Source organism: Glycine soja, chromosome 5 (genome assembly GCF_004193775.1).
Source record: "Glycine soja cultivar W05 chromosome 5, ASM419377v2, whole genome shotgun sequence".
Taxonomy (NCBI): domain Eukaryota; kingdom Viridiplantae; phylum Streptophyta; class Magnoliopsida; order Fabales; family Fabaceae; genus Glycine; species Glycine soja.
In genome coordinates this window covers 2,244,068-2,266,716 of record NC_041006.1, presented here as the reverse complement: position 1 = coordinate 2,266,716, position 22,649 = coordinate 2,244,068, and the positions used below count along the sequence as shown (strand labels likewise).

The following is a 22,649-nucleotide window of genomic DNA, read 5'->3' as shown; positions in this document are numbered from 1 at the left end:
AAAAATAAATTTTTTATATAAGTATTTTTTTCAAAAAAAAAAACAGATATGATTTATTTCTTGAAATAAATAGAAAATTATTTTTTTAAAAACAGAAACAGTTTAGATAAATACATTAAAAAAACATAAAACTGATTATTTTTATTAAAATAAAAGTTTATTTTAACAAATAATTTTTAAAAAACTGGCCCTATGTCTAATAATTTTAAGACAAGTAAAAAAAACCTAAAATAGAAAACTATTAAATTTTAATTTAAAAAAAGCTAATAGAGTGGCATTTATTAAAATGTCATAATTTTCTTAAAAGAAAAAACTTATTTAAAGTCAAATGCTTACGTTACCTATTTGATACAGAAGTCAATTAATGTATGCTCACTATGAGAACTTAGTCATTCACAAAATTTAATATAAAATAAATGACACTAATAAGCAAACAAAAATTGCACCATTTTTTCCGAGAGAAAAACCCTAGTAATCTATTTAGGAATGTTAAGTTGCCCTTGTCCCCACCTAAGTTTAATAATAAATATAATGCAAAATTCCATGGAAAATTAAACCAAAGAAAAGTAAAAATTACAAAAATAAAATGTTAGAAAGCCCCAAAATTAATAAACCTAAGCAAACCAATCTCCTAAATTAAAGGGAGAGAAAAGGCTTCGACTACGAGAGTTGGTAGTGGCTGCAACTGATAGATAAGAGCCATCCAACTATCCTAATCCAAGGCAAGTGGTTTGTGATGATGGGAGTTTCTAACAACAATGGGCAGTTCTTGGTTGTTGGGATCTTGTGCTTTTTTTTTTTTATAAAAAAATATAAATTATATTAAATCCAAAATGATACAATAATAAACGGGGGCGGGGAGAAAATCAAAAGTCTCGATCGATATCAAAATGCTAAAACAAATGTAATAGGTACGTTTGTCTATACATAAGAAACTTAATCTTGTTAATAACCTCTATTACAGAAAATTGATAATTTTCAAAAAATCAGAGTTTATTTCTAGACAGTGAGATGCTGTAATTGTTATAGTCTAACAACCAAATTTTTGATCTTGTGCTTTGATTGCATTTGGCATGGTCGTAACATCTCATGCAGCTGCATATAATGCAGGGTTTTTCATGTTTCTTAATTTCTTTCCCTTCTAATCAAATAAGAAAATAACACCACAAAATATTCATATTGATTAATGCAAACATTATCTAGAAAACAATGTAATTTATCTAAACATACACTAATTAATCCTAACAAAAACAAAGCAAAAGAAAAACCCAACAACATGAATCATATAGCTAGTGATCGTTTTGAACTTTTGACGAGCCTCACAAATGATTAATTAATGAACTATGATCTCATTTTGGTTTTGTTTGGAATGAAGAGTGCTATGGAGAATACACACGTGTAATCTTTATAAAGACCTTTTTCGGCTTTATTGATATTATAAGAGACAAGGGAAGAATGAGTCAATAGCAAGATATTTGGTGCAAATTTGACTATTATATCCTATATATATATATTTTAGATGTTGTGTTTGCTTATTGTATTGGTCTTGTCTTACATGTACATTTATAATTAAGGGAATACTATATAGGTAAATTCAATGTGAGAGTCCTAATAAAAGATTCTTTATATTTAAAGTGGCTTCAAATGACCCTAATCCTCAACCGACCACGCGGCCGCCCCTTGCATTATCAAAAGCATTAGTGTTCATTATCTTTGTTTATTAATTCTTTGTCATCTTATTTGTGCTCCTTAATTACGTGTACTACCAATAACTACTTTGTCTTAATATATTAAAATTCCCCACTAAGAGGGACACACGCGTTTTATTTTGTTTCTTGATAGCAGATTCATTCTTAAAAGTAAAACCAAGGGAGCTGCATGGAAAGTGATCAATACGTGCCAATAGAACACACACGTGTCTTTCCCCCGTGCAAATTGTTGAATATTTTAAAACTCTATTCAACTTTCATAAACTCGAATTACAAAAGAAAAATGCTTGGAGCTTTTTCCTTTGGTCATTTTCTCCTCTTTAGATTAGCATTAGCTAGCCTTAGTTTAGCCACAATCTTCGCTTTTCTAATTGTTTTCTCAATGATGCATTAAAGTCTCTTTTTCCTATTTTTGAGCTTAGACTCACAAGACACGTTCATTTGCTTCCAAAACACAGTTCTGCAAATTGTCGAGAGTAATTTTAGCTTTTAACTAACAGTCAACGACGGTTTTTTTTAACAAAAGGTATGACAAAAAATTTCAAAGGTGTCATTTAGAGTTTCTTTTAGTTAATTTTATAATAAAATATACTTAGTTATACAAAATTTGAAAATTTAATTAAGATTAGATGTTATCAATTATTAGAAGTATATGTTTAAACTTAAGGCTTTGAATACTTTTTATTTGTTGTTGCATTTATCATTATAATCACAAAAGAGATGATTTTAAAATTAAAAAAATTGAGAAAAACAGAAAAGTAATTGGTTATTTACTTTATTTAAATCATAAAGAGTTTCGTAGTAAAAGTAAAAAAAAACGACTAAAAGAAAAAAAGTTACTAATAATACACTTTATTTAAAAATTAAAGGGGTGTAATTCAAAGTTTAAAAAAAAAAGAAAAAGAAGTAAGAGTTATCATTGATTGAATTGTGTTAGTTTTAAGTAAAAACTAAAAATTGAATCATTAAATTTAGTTAGATTGGGGTCAAGTTGATATAATTATCTTTTGTCAATTCAATAGGATCATTCTTATATTTACTTGAACCAAATGATTAGGCTAATATATATATATATATATAAACAATATTATTTCATATTTAATTAAAAAAACACTCAAACAGATTTATTTTTGTATTGAAATAATTTTAAATTTAGTACGATTGTATTGATTCATATTTAATCCAATTAAAAATATTAAGATTCAATACCTAAACTGATTATAGTTCAGTTATTTTGAGTTGAACAAAGGTTAATCTAACTACATAATTCAACTTGCATGTTTTGGTTATTAAGTCAAATTATACTGATGATGATTCTTAAAATAGACAAGAAGTAGGACAGAGACGTTGATGTCTTTTTTCACCAAAATGTTATCTCAATTAATAAGGAAATAGTATAGTTTATAAAGGGAATCTAGCATAATAGATTGAAAATGATACATAAGTTGTAAATTTCATAATACATATCTTTAATTCCTATTAATAAAAAAATAATATAAATTATTAATTTTTGTTAGTATATACTAATAGTTTTTTTTTTGTAATTACCGTATTAGTCCGCACCAAAAAAAATCCCTATTAGTATTATCAGAGTGAATCTACACATTTACTACATCTTTTTAATACTTTTATACATAAAAAGTGAGTACTTTAATTTGTTATACTGATTATTTTGTTAATAATTTTATATATTCATCACTGATTTATATTATCAATATATCATATTACTAATATAAATTTATATTATCAACTTTATTAACACATCAAATTTCATCAGGTAAAGACTTAATTAATAAAAACAAGTATATTGATTAATAAATATTTTTTCTGTAAATATATAATACCAGTATTTTTTAGCGTTTGAATGTTCTTTTTCTTTTTTAATGAATTGTAAGAATACTTTAAAGAGGTGTAGGGTAGGAAAAAAGTTTTCCATGCTCCGAAAATCGTGAATCCTATTTATTGGACACGAATAAAATTTGTGTAGTTAGTAACTGAAAATTTTTAAATAAATTTTATAGGAACTAAAAAGTTATACATATTTTTATCTTATTAATAAATAATAACATAATATTCTTAGTGTAGTAAAAGAAAATTTAAACTCAGAAAAAGTAAGATTCCTACGTTCTCATAAAAAAAATTGGTGTGAAACTGATTATTTTTTTTTTCAAAAAACATCTTTTTCAAGGAATATTATTTTTTTAATATACATATCAAACATGAAAATTTTACGATCTATAATGTCTTAAAAACTCAAAACTGATCTCCTAACAAAGACTCATTTAACAATGCAAAATCGGACTAAGCTTCTTTGTTTTAATTGCCGTGGAGGTACACGGCTTTGGCATGTAGCCGATAAATATATAATTCTATCCTAATAAGGAACAAAATAACTATTCCTCGGAAAGAGTGATAGGAAAATGATCAAATTAAAAATAAATAATTAATATTCTTAGGATATTAGTTAAAAAATTTAAAATATAAATATTTTTATTAAAAGATAAAAAATTATGTTATTTATGATTATTTTTGTATTTTCGTATAATTTTTACCTTAAATATTATTCAGTTTTAGTTTCTTAACTAATACTTTTACTACACTGATTAACAATATCCATAAAAAAATAACCTTGTTCAATTGTTTGACGGGTTTCATTAAATAAACAAAATTAATTAATAAGCATATTATTAGAAGATATACCATTATTTTTTTGCTTTATTTAGCTATCAGTAGAAACTAAAAGCCTCAAAAGAAAAGAAAAGAAAGAGGAAAGAGATACCAAAAGAAACATCTTTTTCATCATTTCCATCTTTTATAAACTACCCTTTCTCTTTGTCATTTTTTGTCAAGTTGAGGAAAAGCTGGCAAATGAAAAATGTACTCATTCAAAAACACATCCTAATACTCACATATTATGTTAGCAATAGGGTTTTTTTTTTCTTCTTTTTCTGAATCACATGTATCATTCATGTTAATTGATCTTTGTGCTCACAAATAATAAAACTTTTCTATAAATATTTAATACAATTATATCTCTCCATAATTAAACGAAATAATCTGATACAAATATATCTAGCATTCAGTTGTATAAGCAAGAGTATCTAGTAATTGCAGATGTAAGTATCTAACTAAAAAAGTTTTAAGAAAACACACACGGTCAGTTCATCTAGCATGACTGCTTCCAATCACATTACGCCATGTCATCAGGATTTTTGAAGCAAAAAGTGCTAACATGGGTGCACGCAACGAGCGTGCTACCGAGAATCGAACAGGGAGAAAAAAAGAAAGAAAATCTAACAGAGGCCACAAGAACTTGTGGCCTAGAATCGAAACCTGGGTCTGACGTGGCACCTGACTCTGCTTTAAACGGATCAAAATCCTATTCGTCGTGTCTCCACTGACACTTCACATCAAAACCCAAACTCAAGTCACTGCCATCTCGCACGTTTGAATCCCCAGAAAGAAAAAAAAAATGCACGAAATTAGAGACCCTGCAATTAGGCTTTTCGGTCAGAAGATCCCTTTCCCTGAAGATGTTGTTGTTGACAAAGAAGAAAAAGAAATAGAAAGTGGCGAGGAAAGAGAACAAGAGATGGAAAAATATGAAGACCAAGGACACAAGGTACGGTTGGTGTTGTAGTTACTCAGAAAAATGGTTTTAAGAAAGCGTAGCAACGTTTTTGTGACATGTTTGTACATACAACACTCTTAAATGCTTAAAACCACTCTCATGGCTCGGTTTTGTCTCTTCAATTTTCCTTTATTTGCATGCATCACAATGATTTTTCAAAATTTTAATTTTTTACTTCTAAAGTTGTTTTTCAATGAAATCTTATACCCCTTTTATTTATTTTTTCTTAATTTCGATTGAAAGTTGGTTTTATGAATGCTTCCAATTGCGAGATTTATTGCTGATGTGTAATTTTGAATGTTTTGGAAATTAATAAGTCAGAGTGTTGAAAGAAAAATTTTCTCTTTTCACTTTACAATTCCAAAACTGGCTATTTTTCTGGAAAAGCTTATATAGGTTTTGTGACCTTTCTAAGGAATTGGAGTAAAATTTGTTTCCGCCGTTCACATACAGCACACTTTTCTCGTGTTCTGCTGTTTGTGATTAATTCTGTTATGTTGTTTTTGTGGAACATTTTGATGTTTTAGTGGTGATCACAACAATCTACCGAACAATTTCAGTCAACTCTGTTTGTGGAACAGGAACATCACTGTTTCATTATACATAATCTGCCATATATACTAACAAAAGGATCAGCTTTTGGAGTATTTTTTTTTGGCTTTTCTTTTATGCAATATTTCTTCAAAAATTATTCTACCTTGTTGCCCCATATTCTTCTTCTTCTTAGTGTTATAAGCTTATAAATTATAATTGTCATGTCAATTTTAGAAAATTGTGAATATATACACACACACACACATATATATCTTGGTTTTATTTCTGCAATTCTGCGGCATTGATTTTAATAAGCAAAAGATTTTTCAAATTACTAGGATGCTGGAGTTGAAAATGTTACTGAGGAAGAGCTAGAAGTTGATCCTCCTCCAAATGCTGAAGAGACTAAGAATTCAGGCTCATCCCCTGAGGCTATTGTGAACCCCAAAACACCTTCCATAGAAGAAGAAACAGAAAAATCAAAAGGTGACAAAACAGAGAAGGAACAAGGTGATGCAGCCAACTCACAAGAGAAAACCCTGAAGAAGCCAGATAAAGTGCTACCATGCCCCCGCTGCAAAAGCATGGACACTAAATTCTGTTACTACAACAACTACAATGTCAACCAGCCGCGTTATTTCTGCAAAGCCTGTCAAAGATACTGGACTGCAGGTGGCACCATGAGGAATGTTCCTGTGGGGGCAGGACGGCGAAAGAACAAGAACTCTACCTCCCATTATCGCCACATCACTATCTCTGAGGCCCTTCAAGCAGCTAGAATTGATTCTCATCTTCCACCTTTGAAAGGCAATGGTAGAGTCCTCAGCTTTGGATTAGATGCACATGCACCTATTTGTGATTCCATGGCATCTGTCAACAATCTTGGAGAGAAAAAGCCTCTCAATTGCACAAGAAATGGGTTTCATCATGGCTTTGAGGATCAAAGACTCCCCCCCGTTCCTTGCAAAAGTGGGGAAAATGGTGATGACTCTTCAACTACATCCTCCATCACAGTTTCAAGTTCCAAGGGAGAAAATAACAAAAACACCTTCCAACAACAATCAGTGCCCCAAAATCATGGTTTCCTTCCTCAACTTCCATGTATTCCTGGTGTTTCTTGGCCCTATACATGGAATTCTCCAGTTCCTCCACCTGCTATGTGTCCTTCAGGATTTCCCCTACCATTCTATCCTGCTACATTTTGGAACTGTGGCATGCCAGGGAATTGGAATGTTCCATTGTTTTCCTCACATTCATCTGCTTCAAACCTCGAGTCTCGAAGCTCCAGTCCAAATTCTCCAACTTTGGGGAAGCACTCGCGCGACGGTGACATGATTAAGCAATACTCTTTGCCTAAAGAAGAAGCTTCAAAGCCAAGAAACGGGGGTGTTTTGGTTCCCAAAACGTTGAGAATTGATGATCCAAGTGAGGCTGCAAAGAGTTCTATATGGGCAACTCTAGGAATTAAGAATGAGTCAGTGAGTGGTGGAGGTATGTTTAAGGCCTTCCAATCAAAGAAAAATGAAAAGAATCATGTTGAAGCCTCTCCATTGTTGATGGCTAACCCTGCAGCTTTATCTAGATCCCTCAATTTTCATGAAAACTCCTGAATTAATCACTTCTTGTCTAGCTAGCAAGAGACGGTGACCATCTGAGTGATGATGGGTTATTGACTTGCTTCATTGACCTTGTATAGAAGAAGCAAAAGGGTTGTAGTCTCTGATTTCCTCAGCATAAGTGGGACGACGAGGACTAATTTTGTCTTTATTTTCATTTGACAATATAAAAATAGAGTATATAGGTTCTTTTTCATGTGCTTAGAGTTTGAGTTCATGTGCATACTATATAAAAATATATGTGAAATACTGCCCTTTAGCCTAGATATGGAAAAGATCTTTTTCTTTGTATAAAAATCCTAACGTTGTACATGTTTTAGTACTTCGTAGAAAAGTGAATAATTTTGTTTGACTCTCCCTCTGTGAACAACATAGTGGGGTATTTGCTATCTATGAAATGCCGATAGAAAATTACAGAAGTAGGAAGATAAGCACAAGTACTACGATGATCAAAGTAACGGATAGAACAGTCTTGACTGTCTTGTCATTCTCGTACAAGATACATGTGTGCTTTGATATGCAGCCAAATAATCAATATGCTTTTTGGTGTGTGTGGGGTGGAGTAATATATTTTGGATCTTGATCATCTTAACATTAGTAACTAATTAAGAAATATAAGATTGGTTTACGGTTGAAAAAGAGAATTTAAGGATGAAGAGAGAAAAAAAGAGAAAGAAATTATAAGTTTGTATTATTTTTATTGATATTTTAAACAAAATTAATAAATTAATATTTGTTGATTAAAAAACATGAGTAACTAATAATGTCCAGAAAGATTCGGTATATTTGTTAAGTAATTGGTTGTTTAAATATGTTGTAAGAGTTTGATTCTTCATCACGTGAATAAAAGTAGACTAAAAGAAGACTTTGTTAGAAAATAAAATTTACGTAAACAATATATAGTCTTCAAAAGAAATTAGTTGTTGTTTTACACCGATAATAATGGGTCCTATTATAGCATAAGAGAATCTTGATCCATAACTTTTATCCTTGATTATTATTATTATTATAGCCTGCAAATTTATTCCCGCGTGTGAAAGACATGGCTATAGAAGGCCGGTGAAAAGTGAATACTGAAAAATGAAACTGAAGATATGGCATTCAGATCATTCGTTGACTTTTAGAGTTAGAGGATAAGCTTTGCATATAATAGCTTCTCTTTTTTTCAGATAAACTTGCGTATGATAGTTCTTTTTTTATCCTTTTCGAAGATGGTTATTTTTGAGAAATAATTGTTTTTAAGTTCTTTCATAAAGTTACAAAAATACAATATTTTCTTTAAAATAATCTTATTAAAATATATGCCAAAAAATATTGAATAAATCTCTTGGACAGTATGAGAGATCTAAACAAGTAGCAATAAAGCTGGACCACTAGAATATAATATATCTAGATTTTTTTTACTTTTCTAAAATTTTAAAAATCAATACTTCAAACCAATTTAATATAGTTATCATAGTAAATACTAAATAACCATTAGATGAAAATATTTATTGTAGTACATATTTAGTTCAACTTATTTTAAACAACAATTGATTACTTTTATTAATTTTTTAGAGTTTCTAAAGTAAACAATTATTTTTCATATTTAAACTAAACAAATATGGTATTAATTTTTAAATAAAATAAAATAAATACATGTTGGCCTCTACAATTTCCTTGTTCAGCAATTTGGTTGTAACATGGCAATTGCCCCAAATGTGTGCTTGACCAATCAAGCAGAAGAAAACATCTAGATATTTTTCCAAGCTTCAATCTAATACAAGCCACACTTAGAGATATGAAATGAGTTGTGATGGGACCCAAATGTTAAAACATGAAACCTTGAGATCCTTTTCCTCTTGGCACCCAACTTTTGACTTTTTCCCTTTTGCCCTTTCCCTCCGCAACACAAGAAAGCAATTGCTCTTTTCTTTTCCTCCATATGTTGTGAGTGCCAAATTTCAATTATGAAGGCAACCAAAACAATAAATATAGTTCGTTCTTCTTTGGAAGTAAGCATCCTTACCAATTTCTTGCCATGATTAATTGAAGATGCGTTTCGATGGATAGCTTTTGAATAAGAGTCTTGCTAGATAGGATTCTTAACTAATCTTCTTAGGATTCTGGTTATTGGAAAATTAAAAAAAAAAAAATTATTGAAAATCATATGAAAATGCATTTAAAAATTGGAAATGTATTTTTATCCATCCTAATAAAAGCATTTTCTCTTTTATTTCCTCCTTAATCAGTTCGCAAGCATTTGCCTTTGAATAAATGTATTTTTCATAATTACTTTGACCTTTTAAAAGTTTCTATATCTAATTTCACAAATAAAATTAAATAGATTTTCTTTTGAAATATTTCATTTAAAAAATATTATCTAATTATTATCATTTTTCTTTGAATTATATTTTAATTAAAATTACACTTTTCCCATAAAAATAATACAGTCAAACAAGTATTAACTATTAAGTGTGTGTTTAAAATTCAGTTTGAGTTTAATTGAATGTCAATTCATCTTGTTCATTTTTTCTCCGTTTGCAGCTTTAAAAAAAATGAAAAATTCCGTTTATAAGATTCTAAATAGAATTTCAAACATACCTTAAATGACTTAGGGTATATTTGTGTAACCTTTTACGTTTGTAAACATAACAAAAGTATCCACATATTTCCTTTTATGTTTAATTTACCGTAAATCGTTGGATTTGTTTCAAAATTTGTGCGACAACAAATTGGACGGACAATCAAACATGCACTTATATATACTTCTTTCATCGTCTTAATCTCCATCCATGCCTACCACACTTCTTGAGGATATTCTTCAATATTTACCATTTCTTTTCGAGTACTATGAGTTTGAAAGAATGTTTAAATTGTATTGGTAAATTTGGTAATTGGTATTTGGTTGTCACTTATTCATTTCTCTTATTAATCTTCTAAATTATAATCGTTTCAACCTAATTAACTTGCGTTTTAAAATTAATTCTAACTATAAATTAAAATTAAAATGTTATTTTTTATTAAAAAAATTGTGAAAATTAACTTTCTGAACGCCACAACATTTTGGGCAAGTAACAACCAAACAAGACTGAGATTATCCAAACTGAAAAATTCCATTACCAAGATATTTTTGTACGATGACCGCGAAAAAATATTTCAGTATAAGAATTATACATTTCAGCAAGTTTGACGGACAACTCTACGGTGACCTACAGTGGAACCATTCCTTTTGCAATAAATAATAGCCCAATGTATTTAAAAATATTATAAAATGTCAAATATTTTTTAATGTCAATGTGTATAATTCTCGGTAAAGTTGTTTTTATGAGTTTTAATACAATTGTACTCTTAACTATTTGAACCAAAAATATCAACTAACTTACGTAAACTTTAAAAGAAGATTTTAAGATAAATCCATGAGTAGTCATGAGACAAAATATAATATATTATTGTATTTGTGTTTTAGCCACTGTCAAATAACGTTAATAACGACAACACGTTACTTTATCATATCATCAAGGAATATGACAAGAAAATTACGTGCAATTATTTTTTCAAATTATGTTTTTAAATCCATCATCAACTCTTACCGAATAGATTGTGATTTTAAAACACAATTTATCAAAAAAATTACATAATTATCCTATCAAACTCCTTAATAGCCTAATAAACCAATGTTATCGTTAAATCATTGATTAAATCACATGACAACATGAACTAAAACAACAAAAACACAGGAAATAAAAAAATTAAAGGATGAAAATAAAAAAAAATTAAATCAACTTTATAGGAACCAAAATATTATTTTCATAAATAACCTTTTATACTAGAATGACATAATTGAAAAATAATCATATCCCGTTAGGAATTGGATGCTTTTTCTTCAGCAAAAAACAATATTATGTATTAATGACAGGTACCAGAAGTACCCAAACAACAAAATGTGATTACATAAATATCTCAGTGGTCAACAAGATTAGATGTTATTTCAGCCTCATTCATAGGTCCAAATAAACACTAACCAAGGCTCTTAATTGACCCTGATTTTTCTACCCATCAATTCCCCATTTAACAGCAATTAATGCACCCATCTCCCCCATCAAGATTGCCTACAACAAAAAACAATGTTCGAGAATTAATACTGAGAGTCAATACTCAGAATCAACAATCAGTATCACCTCCCCCATACAATGGCAGTTAATGCACGAAATCAAAAGCTCCACCAAATCAACACCAACCAGCAGACCCTGATCACCAAGATTCACTCCACCTAAGTGTTCTATAATGCACGTACCTGCTACCCTTCTTCCTCCTTAGCACCCTTCTCACTCTTGATCTATAATTATACACCCTCCAAAACTAGAGAACGAGCACTGCCTCAGGATTATTAAGGAAGCAGGTGTTTGGATTAATATTCCATATTGCAAAGGAGAACTCGGCCTTCAAACATGTCAGATAACCAAGACCACCCCACAAATTGAATTTTCTGCAGTAAAATCTCCATGTCCACAATTCCCTTATTGAACAGTTTTTGATTGCGCATATTTCATACACACCACACAAATGCACTCCACAGAACCTTCCATTTTTGAATTTCAGATTTATGCACCAATTTAGAGGAATGTTGCACGAAAAAATCAGAGATTTTATCAGGAAAAGTCACACTGCAGTTCAGTCATGCAAAACATTTCTGCCAGTGTATAGATGTGCAATTCAGAAACACATGATCAACCAATTCATCAACTTGCGCACAGACAAGTGTTCAACAAAATATTCTCGCTCTTTAAATTGTCCTTTGAGGGAAGTCTATTCAAGAACAACCTCCACAAAAAGAACATGACTTTCAGTGGAATATAAGCCTCCAAATCTCCATGAGAAAGTCATCAACAACATTACCTGTCCTCAACTGATGAAGAGTTGTATATGCAGAAATTACCGAATAAATTGCATTCGAGTCCAACGGTCGCAACCAACGATCTTCCTCCTTAGCCCTATGATCTATCCCTTCAATCAAGCTTCTCAACTGGGACACTTAAGATTCCTCCCACACAAACCAATTTCTACGCACTCCAAATTCCAACCCCACACCTCTCCATTCCCCCATCCCGTATCCTTAATAAACTTGTGTTGTTGAAGTGAATTAAGATATACTCTAGGAAACAAATTTGCAAGACTCTCCTCACCCAACCAATTATCCTCCCACAACTTTGTTTTAGAACCATCCCCTACCTTCCACACTCATTTTTTCAAACCATTTGTCCTCACTCTCCTCACCAAGAATTCAATGCATGATCAGTGTGTATTTAAAAATATTTGTCAGGAGAAGTTAACTTCTTTAATGAATCTCACTATTGAATACCCCAAGTATTCATATATTACTTTAAAGCAATAACATTACTTTAACTATATTATCAAAACTTCCAACTAATTATATTACATTGTTAAAAATAAGTTTTATTTTCGGTTAGCATGTGTTTTAAGGACATATGTTAAGAATTAAACAAAATTTATCAGTCCTCATTAAATAATTTTTACTTTTGATTCCTTAATTTATACCTTAAAAGTAATCGCTAACAAAATCCTTAAAATTTGTTCATCAAACTAATTACTACAGATAGAATTAACAATACACTATCTAACATACTCCTTTTAACACATTGGTAGCTATTGTTAGAACAAAAAAGCTTCTACAACAAAAAGAATGCAAACTTTTATGCACATGATATATAAGTCGTGTTCAAATCTTCTCTCCCAACAGTGAATAGTCTCCCCGACTCTTAAAAAAAAAAAGGCTCCCAACCTGTTTAATGTCTATCAAAAGAAAAAAAGTTGCAAGATTTTAATATGCCCTTAACATATTAAAATTTGAAGGATCCATTCCAGTTGCTATGATATTGTGGGGTAAACTGTAAAGGATATGAAAAATAATGAATAACATAAACAAGTGAGCGCCAGAACTTACCTTCCAAATCATTCTGCTCAAGAGAAAACCGTAGAGTTTTAGGGAAGGAGAGAGTAATGTAGCTACACTTGAATACACCAACTTCAGGAATGACAATGTCATCACTTTTTTTTTTTTTTTTTTGCAGTTTTAACTTGTCTGTACCACAAATGAATGAAGCCCCAAAGATGTGAAGGATGAATAGCCACAACAAGGTCATCATTTAACCCCATATAGGAATCAACCACACAATAGACTAATATGGAGATAAATGTTCATTGGATTCTACACCCCCTAGAATCTGGTCCATGCCGGACATTGCCATAGGCCGACAGTTCCAGAAAATCCATATCACGATCTGCAATGCATCCAGTACTCCATCAGTAAATTTCCAATTACTATTTGCTACTATATTTAACATAGTCATTATAGTTGTACCTGAAACCCTGCAATAAGAACTCTTCTGAATAAGTTCAGCTTTGGAGATATCTGTTCGATTACCCTTTGAACGATTAGCTGTTGCCTGTAAGCCATGGATAGAAACTCTATTAAATGAATACAAAGCAAATCAAATAGGGAAACGGATTAAATCCCCAACTTTTTTCAATTGGAAAATAAACAACAGCTTGTGACATAGTTTTACCACTTGCATCCAAATCATATTGGAATGGGGGACTAAATTGTAGTAGCAAAACTAAACTCCAAGAACACTGACGTGAACAAATCAATTAGAAGAGGGAAATTATATAAACACCTAATAAAATTAATGCAACCCTTGTGGAACAACTCGTCATTAGAAACTATAAAGTTTGAAAATCATATAGTGTAATGGAAGAAACAGAAAGAAATATCAAATTTGAGTAATCTAAATGCTTGTATCTAAGAGAGCAAAGGTGCCACTTTTTTCTAGAACCAGCCAAATATACATCATCACCACTAATTCAACTTCACCATAACTGCTAGATAGCCATATTAACAAACCTGTTTCACCCTATTTACATGGGCTCTGGTAAAGTCCCTGATTAGATTAATGTCAAGAAATATGTTTGGCACAACACTAAAAAGTGATTCTTTTATAATAGAAAACTACCTCTTTGGTAAAAGGAAAAATCTATCACACAAATAAATGTGGATGATTATTTAAGTACAACAGTACTGGTCTAAAAACTAAAAAGAAATGCTTATATCAAGTTTACAGGCATCTTTGTAATATAACAGGATAAGGATCAGTGAAAATATGTTTAAATTATAAAAAAATACATTAGCATGTTTTTTTTATAAAGAAAAAGGCATGTTGTTAATCACACTATGCAATTTAACATATTACAAGACTCCCTGGGCCACTGGCAAAGTTCAGCCTCAAACGGGGGAATGAGAAAGTGAGAAACCTTACTTGTAATACTTGACAGCATTTTTAACGACGGTTTTGAATCGTCTTTAAAGCTGGTGTCGTAAAAAATTTTAATTTTTTACGACGGTTCTTAAAAACTCATCTTAAAAAAGTTAAACAATCTAAGATTGTTAAGATAATTTTTTAAGAACCGTCTTGGAATATAATTTTTTTAAAAAAATAAAATAAAATAAAATTATGATTCTAAGACAATTTTTAGAAAATCGTTTTAGAATGTAGACATTTTAAATATTCTAAGACGGTTCTATGAGAACCGTCTTAGAATGTATGTGTTTTTTTTTTTAAAAAAAAATAATGATTCTAAAAACCGTCTTAAAATCTAGACATTCTAAGACAGTTCTCCAAAGAACCGACTTAGAATGTATTTCCTTTTTTAAAAAAATAAAATATATTTTTTTAGTAAAATATATTTTCTTAATAATATATCTCTGTGCAAGTAACTAATTTTACTAGTTCTCCAAGATCATCAAATTATTGCAATTAAACACTATTATTGGATCGCAAACAACAAATATTTCAATAAAGAAAATAGATAGACCCACTATTGACTTGATCACTATAACACAACTTTGACTTGAAAATTATTCTATTATGAATAGGAAACTAAGCAGATAAGTCTACACAAGAGTCATGGAAATTATTGAAGAAGTATTTCTCTTCCATCACGCAAAATTGCACTTGATCACATGTGGAGAGAAGGAACAATTAGAACATAAAAGACCCACTATTGAAATACCATCTCAATTAAAGTACAACAATTAAGCTTGATTAGTCCATGACACTAAATGTTTTAATTTTATGTAGTAGTAGAGCAAATATGAGAAATTAAAACTAGAAAAACCAAAATACGTTAGTGAGATAGCAATATTCGGTATTGTAGGATTTGTCTATAGTACATTAATTAGGCAAAAGTTTCTTTTTTTCTATTGGCTTATGTGTTCCTGCAACTTTTATTACTGTCACGGGAAAGCTAAAACTCCTATTTAAAGCATTCCACGGGGACCAACAAGCACACAACAGAAATTTATAACTCTTAGTACTTTTCAAAATCATGATTAAGGAATTCAAAAATAAAATAAAGAGTTAAAAAGTTCTCTTTTTTATTTTAATTAGTACCAGTAGTTATGATTAGAATATTGGTTAAGATATTAATTAATAAATAAAATATACTTACTTAAAAATTAAATACTCTTAAATTAATTGTTTAAGTAATTAAGAGTTGAGTCCTCTATCTTTTTTTTCAAGTCATTTCTCATCAAATATATCAACTAAAAATGTAAAGAGCAGAACTAAATGTAATAAATATTATATTATTAAAATAAATAAATTATTATATATTAAGTATGTCACACTAATTTATTTTTAAGTATATCAATTTGATAGACATACAGATCATATGTATTTATCTAAATAATTTGTTGCCATAATTTTCTCCTCAATTTCAAAAGTTTTAAAATATGACATAATTTGTTGCCATAATTTTCTCCTAAATAATTTGTTGCCATAATTTTTTGCTTAGGTGTAACATAAATGGGAAAATCAAAATTTTGATTCTTACTGGGTATAGTCCAAAATCAATCGTTGGCCTTAATATGTTCAGCTCCTTTAGCTCGTAAGAAATCAAGTACTTGAATACTTGAACCATGAACACACTCACACAACAACATTTTCAAAATATGACATCAACATAAAATTTGTAAAATGATAACACTAAAATACTATATGTAAAAATTATTTAAAAAATAAAATAAAAATCCTTGGAAAAAGAAATTTAAAGAGGAAAACCTATACAATAAACATGAGAATAATATATTTTTTGAGGAGTATAATTTCAAGGGGGGAATGAGTAGACCTGAACTTTACCTCCTTTTGAAGAAGTCACCTTAAACTTTAGATCCAGGTGAGGCCCTTAAGCTTTCTAAAAATTGCAATAAGTCCTTTTTGTCTACACACCCAATAGATATATAAGCAAAGCATAAAAACAAGCATGCAAGCAATCAAACAAGCAAAACATATGGTAGTAATAATAAAACAGTCACGTGAGGTAGCATTGGTGCCAATCTTGCTCCCAAAAACATAAATATGGATACACGTGAGATGAGCTAGAAGCACCCCTCTTCTCCATGATTTCAGAAGGCATCCTGCAGCTTGTCCAAAAAATACCAAAAACCTCCCTCCTTGCTAGTTTTCGTCAGGCTCTATCTCGTTACATCTGCGGGAAATTCAAGGTCATTCGCTCGACAAGGGAAAGGACTGATTACAATGAACATGGCAATTCACACCATTAAAAACCAAACCGTTCATGGAAATTAAAAAAAAATCCCATTAAACTAGCTATCCTTTTTTTCAGAACCAAAAAAAAAAACATTTAGCTTAAATTTATAACACTCCACCTTGGTTCAATCACAAAATTACACAGATGGAGAGGGAATTTCACATGGAAAGCCTCAAACATTAACAAATCAAGAGAGAGAAAAAACTAAAATTTCAGAGAGGCCATAATCTGAAAACACCAGCAAATAAAAAACATGAACATCAGAGAGATTCTCATCTCACCATAAACTCATAAAAACCACTGCCACCAAAGAGAAAAAATCATTTAACTAGAAAAAAGAAAGAAAGAAAAGCAGACACATAAAAACAGACCATAATGAATACATTTTTTTTTCTCTTAAGTTAGCCAAAAAAATTCGCACCTTCTGAATTTCAACACACCCTCGCTAGCACAAAAACTTCTCCTCCACAAAATTCAGCACGCTCCTCATCCCAAACAAAGAGAAAGAGACAAAAAAAAAACAAATCTCTCAAACGCTCACAGCATAGGAATTTCGGAAACCAGAGATCCCACGCTTTTTGCCGATATTGTGGTTGTACGGATGTGGGTTTGAAGGGTGCGGAGGAGGAGGGTTTTCTTGAGGCGTGGTTCGACGGGGGAGAGAGGGAGGGCGGTTAGGGTTTTCTTGATGACAGAATCGAGGACAGAACTGCGGAGGAGGAACTCCATGACCTTTCGATGGTGTAGCCGCAAGAGGGGTGGTTATGGGAGGTGTAGCCATCGGAGCTGGAGCTGCAGCTTTAGATGGAGGAGATGCTACCATGGGAGATGAAGCGGTGGGAGTCAGAGGAGAGAAAGCTGCTTAGGGTTTCAAAATTGAATGAGCGAGAGTGTCACAGACATATAATAAAATGGGAGACAAAAGGACACTTATTTCTAAGACGGTTTTTTAAAACCCGTCCTAGAACATCTAAAAGGATAACCTTCTAAGACGTTTTTTCCCAACTGTCTCTGTTGAAAAATTATATATTTACAAAATTGCCATTACTAATAAACTAAGACGGTTCTTGTAGTTTTGCTTTCTCCCCCCTTAGTTTTACAAAACACCCAAATGAAGAATAAGCAAAAAAGAAACTAAAACCAAAATGAATTGGTAACGAACCAGTAGCAGAAGTACCTCTCATTTGGCTCATCCACTTTTGCTTCCTTATCTCGTATCTGTATCAAATACACTAGTAAAATGTAGGGTTAAATAATAGTATATTTTTATTCTCAATAAATAAGCAATATTTGTCATTAGTTTATTAAAAATAATTAAAGGGTATATATATTGGATGTGGATTTTAAAAGAGTTTTGATAAATTTCTTTTTTATTAGGCTGAAATATAATAATAATCTCTTAACTTGTTTTATTTTTTGTTTTTTAATTTTTAAAAGTTTAAAAACACGTTTTTACTTATTTAGTTAATGACATGTTAGTATTTTTGTAAAATTTAACATTCTTAAAGGGAGTTTAAAAAGGTGTACGTTTTTTATTCATAAGAATAAAAAAAATATCATTTATGATTTTTTTACATAATTTTGAACTTTTTTTTTAATTGATTCAAAATGTGAAACTTATCTTATTAGATTTTTCTTGTATGGAATATTTGAAATAAAAAGATTATAAACATGATAAAAATGAGCATCTTCAGCAATCAGAAAAGGAAGTATAGTTTTTAATTGTTTGATTGCTCGCAAGACTCATTATTCATTCAATTTTCACATGATTTGTCTAGTTTTTGTTTAAATATTACTTAGTTCTCATAATTTTAATCTAGGTGAATATGATGAAATGAATTTCACGCTTTGAATCAATAAAATAAAGGTTCAAAATTATGTATGAAAGTATATAAAAAATGACTTTTACAAAAGGACTAATGTGTTACTATTTAAATAAGTAAGGAAATTATTTTAAAAATTAAGGGAACAGTTTAAAAACAAAAGAAGGTTAAGGGACAATTCATATATTTTTGCCTTTTTGCAATAAAAAAAGTTTAGGTATTCAATTAAAACTTTTTTATTTAATTAAGATGTTTAAATAATATAAATAAGTTTTATGATATTTAATTAAAGTTATCAGAATTTTTTTAAACAGAATGTCAAAATTGAATGTTATTCAATTGAGATTTTTTTTATAATTTACAAAAAAAGTCTTATATATTAAAAAAAATATAAATTTTAATGAATTATTTTATAAGATGGATTTCTACAAATTTCATATCACTTTATAATAAGATATATAAATACTATATCCATCCAAAAATCTTTCCCTTTAATTAAAACATTAAATGTCTAATTAAAGAGGTGACATGTGATATTGCATGCTATAACTCGTACATCATTTTAAAAACAAATATTCAAATTAATAATACTATATAGGAATTGATAAATTGTAAATACATTGAAAAAAGTAGGTTAAGAAAATAGTTTATAATATTTTTGTAAAAAGAAAGTAGGTTTAAATATGTTTAAAATCTATAATAAATTATTAAATATGTTTAAAATATTTTCTATTTTTATCTTCTTTATTATTATTCAATGTATTTCTCTATCTGCCACCAAATATTTCTTAGAGCATGTTATATAATTATAATTTTGAGTAAGTTTTATTGTTTTTCTATTTTGTTGAATATATAATGGAGAGAGAAAGAGGGAGAACAAGTCTGTTTGTTGGAAAAAAGAGTTGTTTGTTACATACGCTAAGGTGTTTGTTGCATATATATGTTACCAACAATTGGTGTCTCAAAAATCTTACCGTCCATTTTCATTTACGAGCTTGGTTGGTTCTCTAAACTCTATCCATCGAAATCATAGCTACACCTTTCGTCCTGCAACAATTTGTTAGCTCTTAGATATGATATGCGTATTTCCCTTTTTCTATCTACTCTGCATGTCTTCCCTTAAACAAATATTGATCTAATTCTTTAGTTGCCTTACACCTTCACCTCTTTTCAACATTTTCATTCACTTCCATTGATTCTTTTCCAATACATCGTCTCCATTATCGCAAAAAGGTTTGTTTTTCGCCTTATTACAATTTGGATTTCCCTTACATTGAAATATAGCTTTGCCCCTTAGTGTTCGACCTTATTTTTTCATTTCATATTTATGTTGCTCTTATATTTTTGTTGCATCTGAGAAACTCAATTTATGGGTATTGGTGATAAACTTGTGGTGTCTTTAACCCTACTTGCTTTTTCAATGGCTTGGAAAAAGAGTTTTTTTTCCTACCATATGGTTATTTGTTGCTTTTTGGATAATTTTAAGCGAGTTAATATGTTAAATTGAAAAAATGTACTATCAAAATTTCCTCAAACTAATAATGTTTTTTTCCTGTATTTGTTTGTGAAAATATTGGAAGAAAGGGGATGCAAATTGTGTTTACTCATAATCCTAAATTTGCAGGATGGGAAGAGTTAAATTGAAGATCAAGAAATTAGAAAGCATAAGCAATCGACACGTGACTTACTCAAAGCGAAAAAGTGGAATTATTAAGAAAGCAAAGGAATTGTCAATACTGTGTGATATAGATGTTGTCCTTCTTATGTTTTCTCCAACAGGAAAACCTACATTACTACAAGGAGAACGCAGGTAATAATGATGATGAATCATTTTTGTGTAGTACTTAGAATGAATGATATTGTTGCTAGTGAGTTGGACATTTATGCCTTAGTAGGATTACAAACTAGAAAACATGTTATGATGTGCATGCCTTTCTATGTGACAACAATGATGACTATAGCAAGCATTCCTTGACACATAACACCCAATTCAAATTGTGTTTTGTGTTGAAAGTATGTTGCAGAGTATGCTTTTATTCTTTCAAGAAACATAGACAATCTTTGTTGTTAGAGCAAATCATCTTCTAGAAAGATAATGAGATATTGATTTTATACACCCCTCATGGAATTTAATTTAAGTAACATTTCAGGAACAAAAAAGTCTTCACACAAGCAAAACCTTATGTGAATTGCTTAAATATAATCTCTACGTGATAATCATGATGTGAACAGTAAGAAGAATAAACAAGGTATATATGAAATTATCAATTTTATATCTTTCAAAATTAAATCAAGATTTCACTGCAGTTATTTGATTGGATAATAGATCTTGAAATGGAGATTTTCTTTTTCTTTTTTTGAAATTGGGAATCAACAAGTATATTTTGTTTCAATTGTAATTAGTGAATGCATAAAAGCATTAAAGCCTTACATTATCTTTGTGATTGGAATTCTTCATATTCGCTCTTAAGGCATAGCTGAATTGAATTTAGTTGTTATATCATATAACGTGTTGGAATATCTTATGCCTAGATATTGTCTTGATTCCTCATTATTTTCATAATATTTTGTAGTTACAAAGCATGAATATGAATCTTGTAAGTTAAGTATCTTTTTTAGTTTTATAACATTTATTCACAAGTAATCTATTTTGAACTATTAAGCGAGTTGGTTATGTGGTTCCTTGTAAATAAGGGGTCCATAGTCTATATGGTGCTTCATAAACCTTGGTTTATTGGTGTTTCAAGAGTAACTAGTATCCTCCCAATGCTAAACTTAAAACGATAAATTGAAATAACTGTAAACACAACAATTGAATAGTTGAAAAGTAAAATAGCAAGTCAGGAACTCCAATGTTATAACAATAACAACAACAATCTAATTCTAATATGATTTATGTTCGGTATATTTGATGAGTTTTACATTGGTTGTTGAGCCTAACACAGGCCTCCTCTTTTACTTGGGTTCGAGATCGACAACTCCAACATTAAATGTGAAATATATTTATGCATAGTGTAGCCCAATTTTCTAAAGGGTATTAAAAACTAAATCATATAATATTATTAACTAGTTTAACTTTTTTAAACACCCTGACTTTCACGTTTAATGTTTATTTTTATATATTTTTTTCTCATTCATGCCAAAACCAAACTTAATTAAAAGTTCAAACAACTCTATTAACTTTTTCAGAAAGGTGGAATTGGTCAAATTCGTTGAATCTTGAAAATAATATAAATTTCACCTTTCAAGTCTTAAAATGTAAAATATTAAATCCATGAATATTTTTAATGATTTTGCATATTGGTTATTATTTTCAGCAATATTGAGGAGATCATTGCAAAATTTGCTCAACTTAGCCCACAAGAAAGAGCCAAAAGGTTTGCCAAATTCTTTTATTTAGCTTTATCATTTTGACTTTTTTTATTTGTCTGTGACAAACAAATTAATCTTTTTTCTCATTTTATTGAGCAGGAAAATGGAGAGCCTTGAAGTAAGTTTATTTTTTTCCTCATATATGCCTTTACATATACTACTTTTGTTGTATTAAATGTGTCTTTTGTGTTGCCTCTTCAACTTCTGATGTTCCTTAAAATTTTGGTTTTGTTTAAAATTTAGGCACTAAAGAAAACCTTTAGGAAGTTAGACCATGACGTAAAAATACAAGATTTCTTAGGTTCAAGGTAATTTATTTTGATTCTCAAATTGCCCATGTCTTTTATGTAAAGGC

General features: G+C 30.0%; 1 protein-coding gene and 2 long non-coding RNA genes across 6 annotated transcripts; 2 read left to right on the top strand and 1 right to left on the bottom strand.

Moving 5' to 3' along the window:
- The first annotated feature begins 5,059 nt into the window (after positions 1–5,059).
- Positions 5,060–7,847, top strand: LOC114411851 (cyclic dof factor 3-like). The gene is made up of 2 exons (XM_028375575.1): positions 5,060–5,331; positions 6,213–7,847. The coding sequence occupies exons 1-2, from the start codon at positions 5,182–5,184 to the stop codon at positions 7,482–7,484; spliced, it is 1,422 nt and encodes a 473-aa protein (XP_028231376.1). The 5' UTR covers positions 5,060–5,181; the 3' UTR covers positions 7,485–7,847.
- Positions 7,848–13,036: 5,189 nt separating this feature from the next.
- Positions 13,037–18,055, bottom strand: LOC114411850. Of its 4 annotated transcripts, none has more exons than XR_003666543.1 (4): positions 17,521–18,055; positions 16,688–17,077; positions 13,852–13,936; positions 13,037–13,771 (listed from the first exon to the last, which is right to left on the bottom strand). It is a non-coding gene; the product is annotated as an uncharacterized LOC114411850 (long non-coding RNA). The 4 variants fall into 4 exon arrangements; XR_003666542.1 differs by having other exon boundaries at positions 16,688–17,036; positions 17,521–18,053; XR_003666544.1 differs by lacking the exons at positions 16,688–17,077; positions 17,521–18,055 and adding an exon at positions 14,057–14,882.
- Positions 18,056–22,236: 4,181 nt separating this feature from the next.
- Positions 22,237–22,602, top strand: LOC114411438. The gene is made up of 3 exons (XR_003666436.1): positions 22,237–22,299; positions 22,394–22,412; positions 22,538–22,602. It is a non-coding gene; the product is annotated as an uncharacterized LOC114411438 (long non-coding RNA).
- The last annotated feature ends 47 nt before the right edge of the window (positions 22,603–22,649 follow it).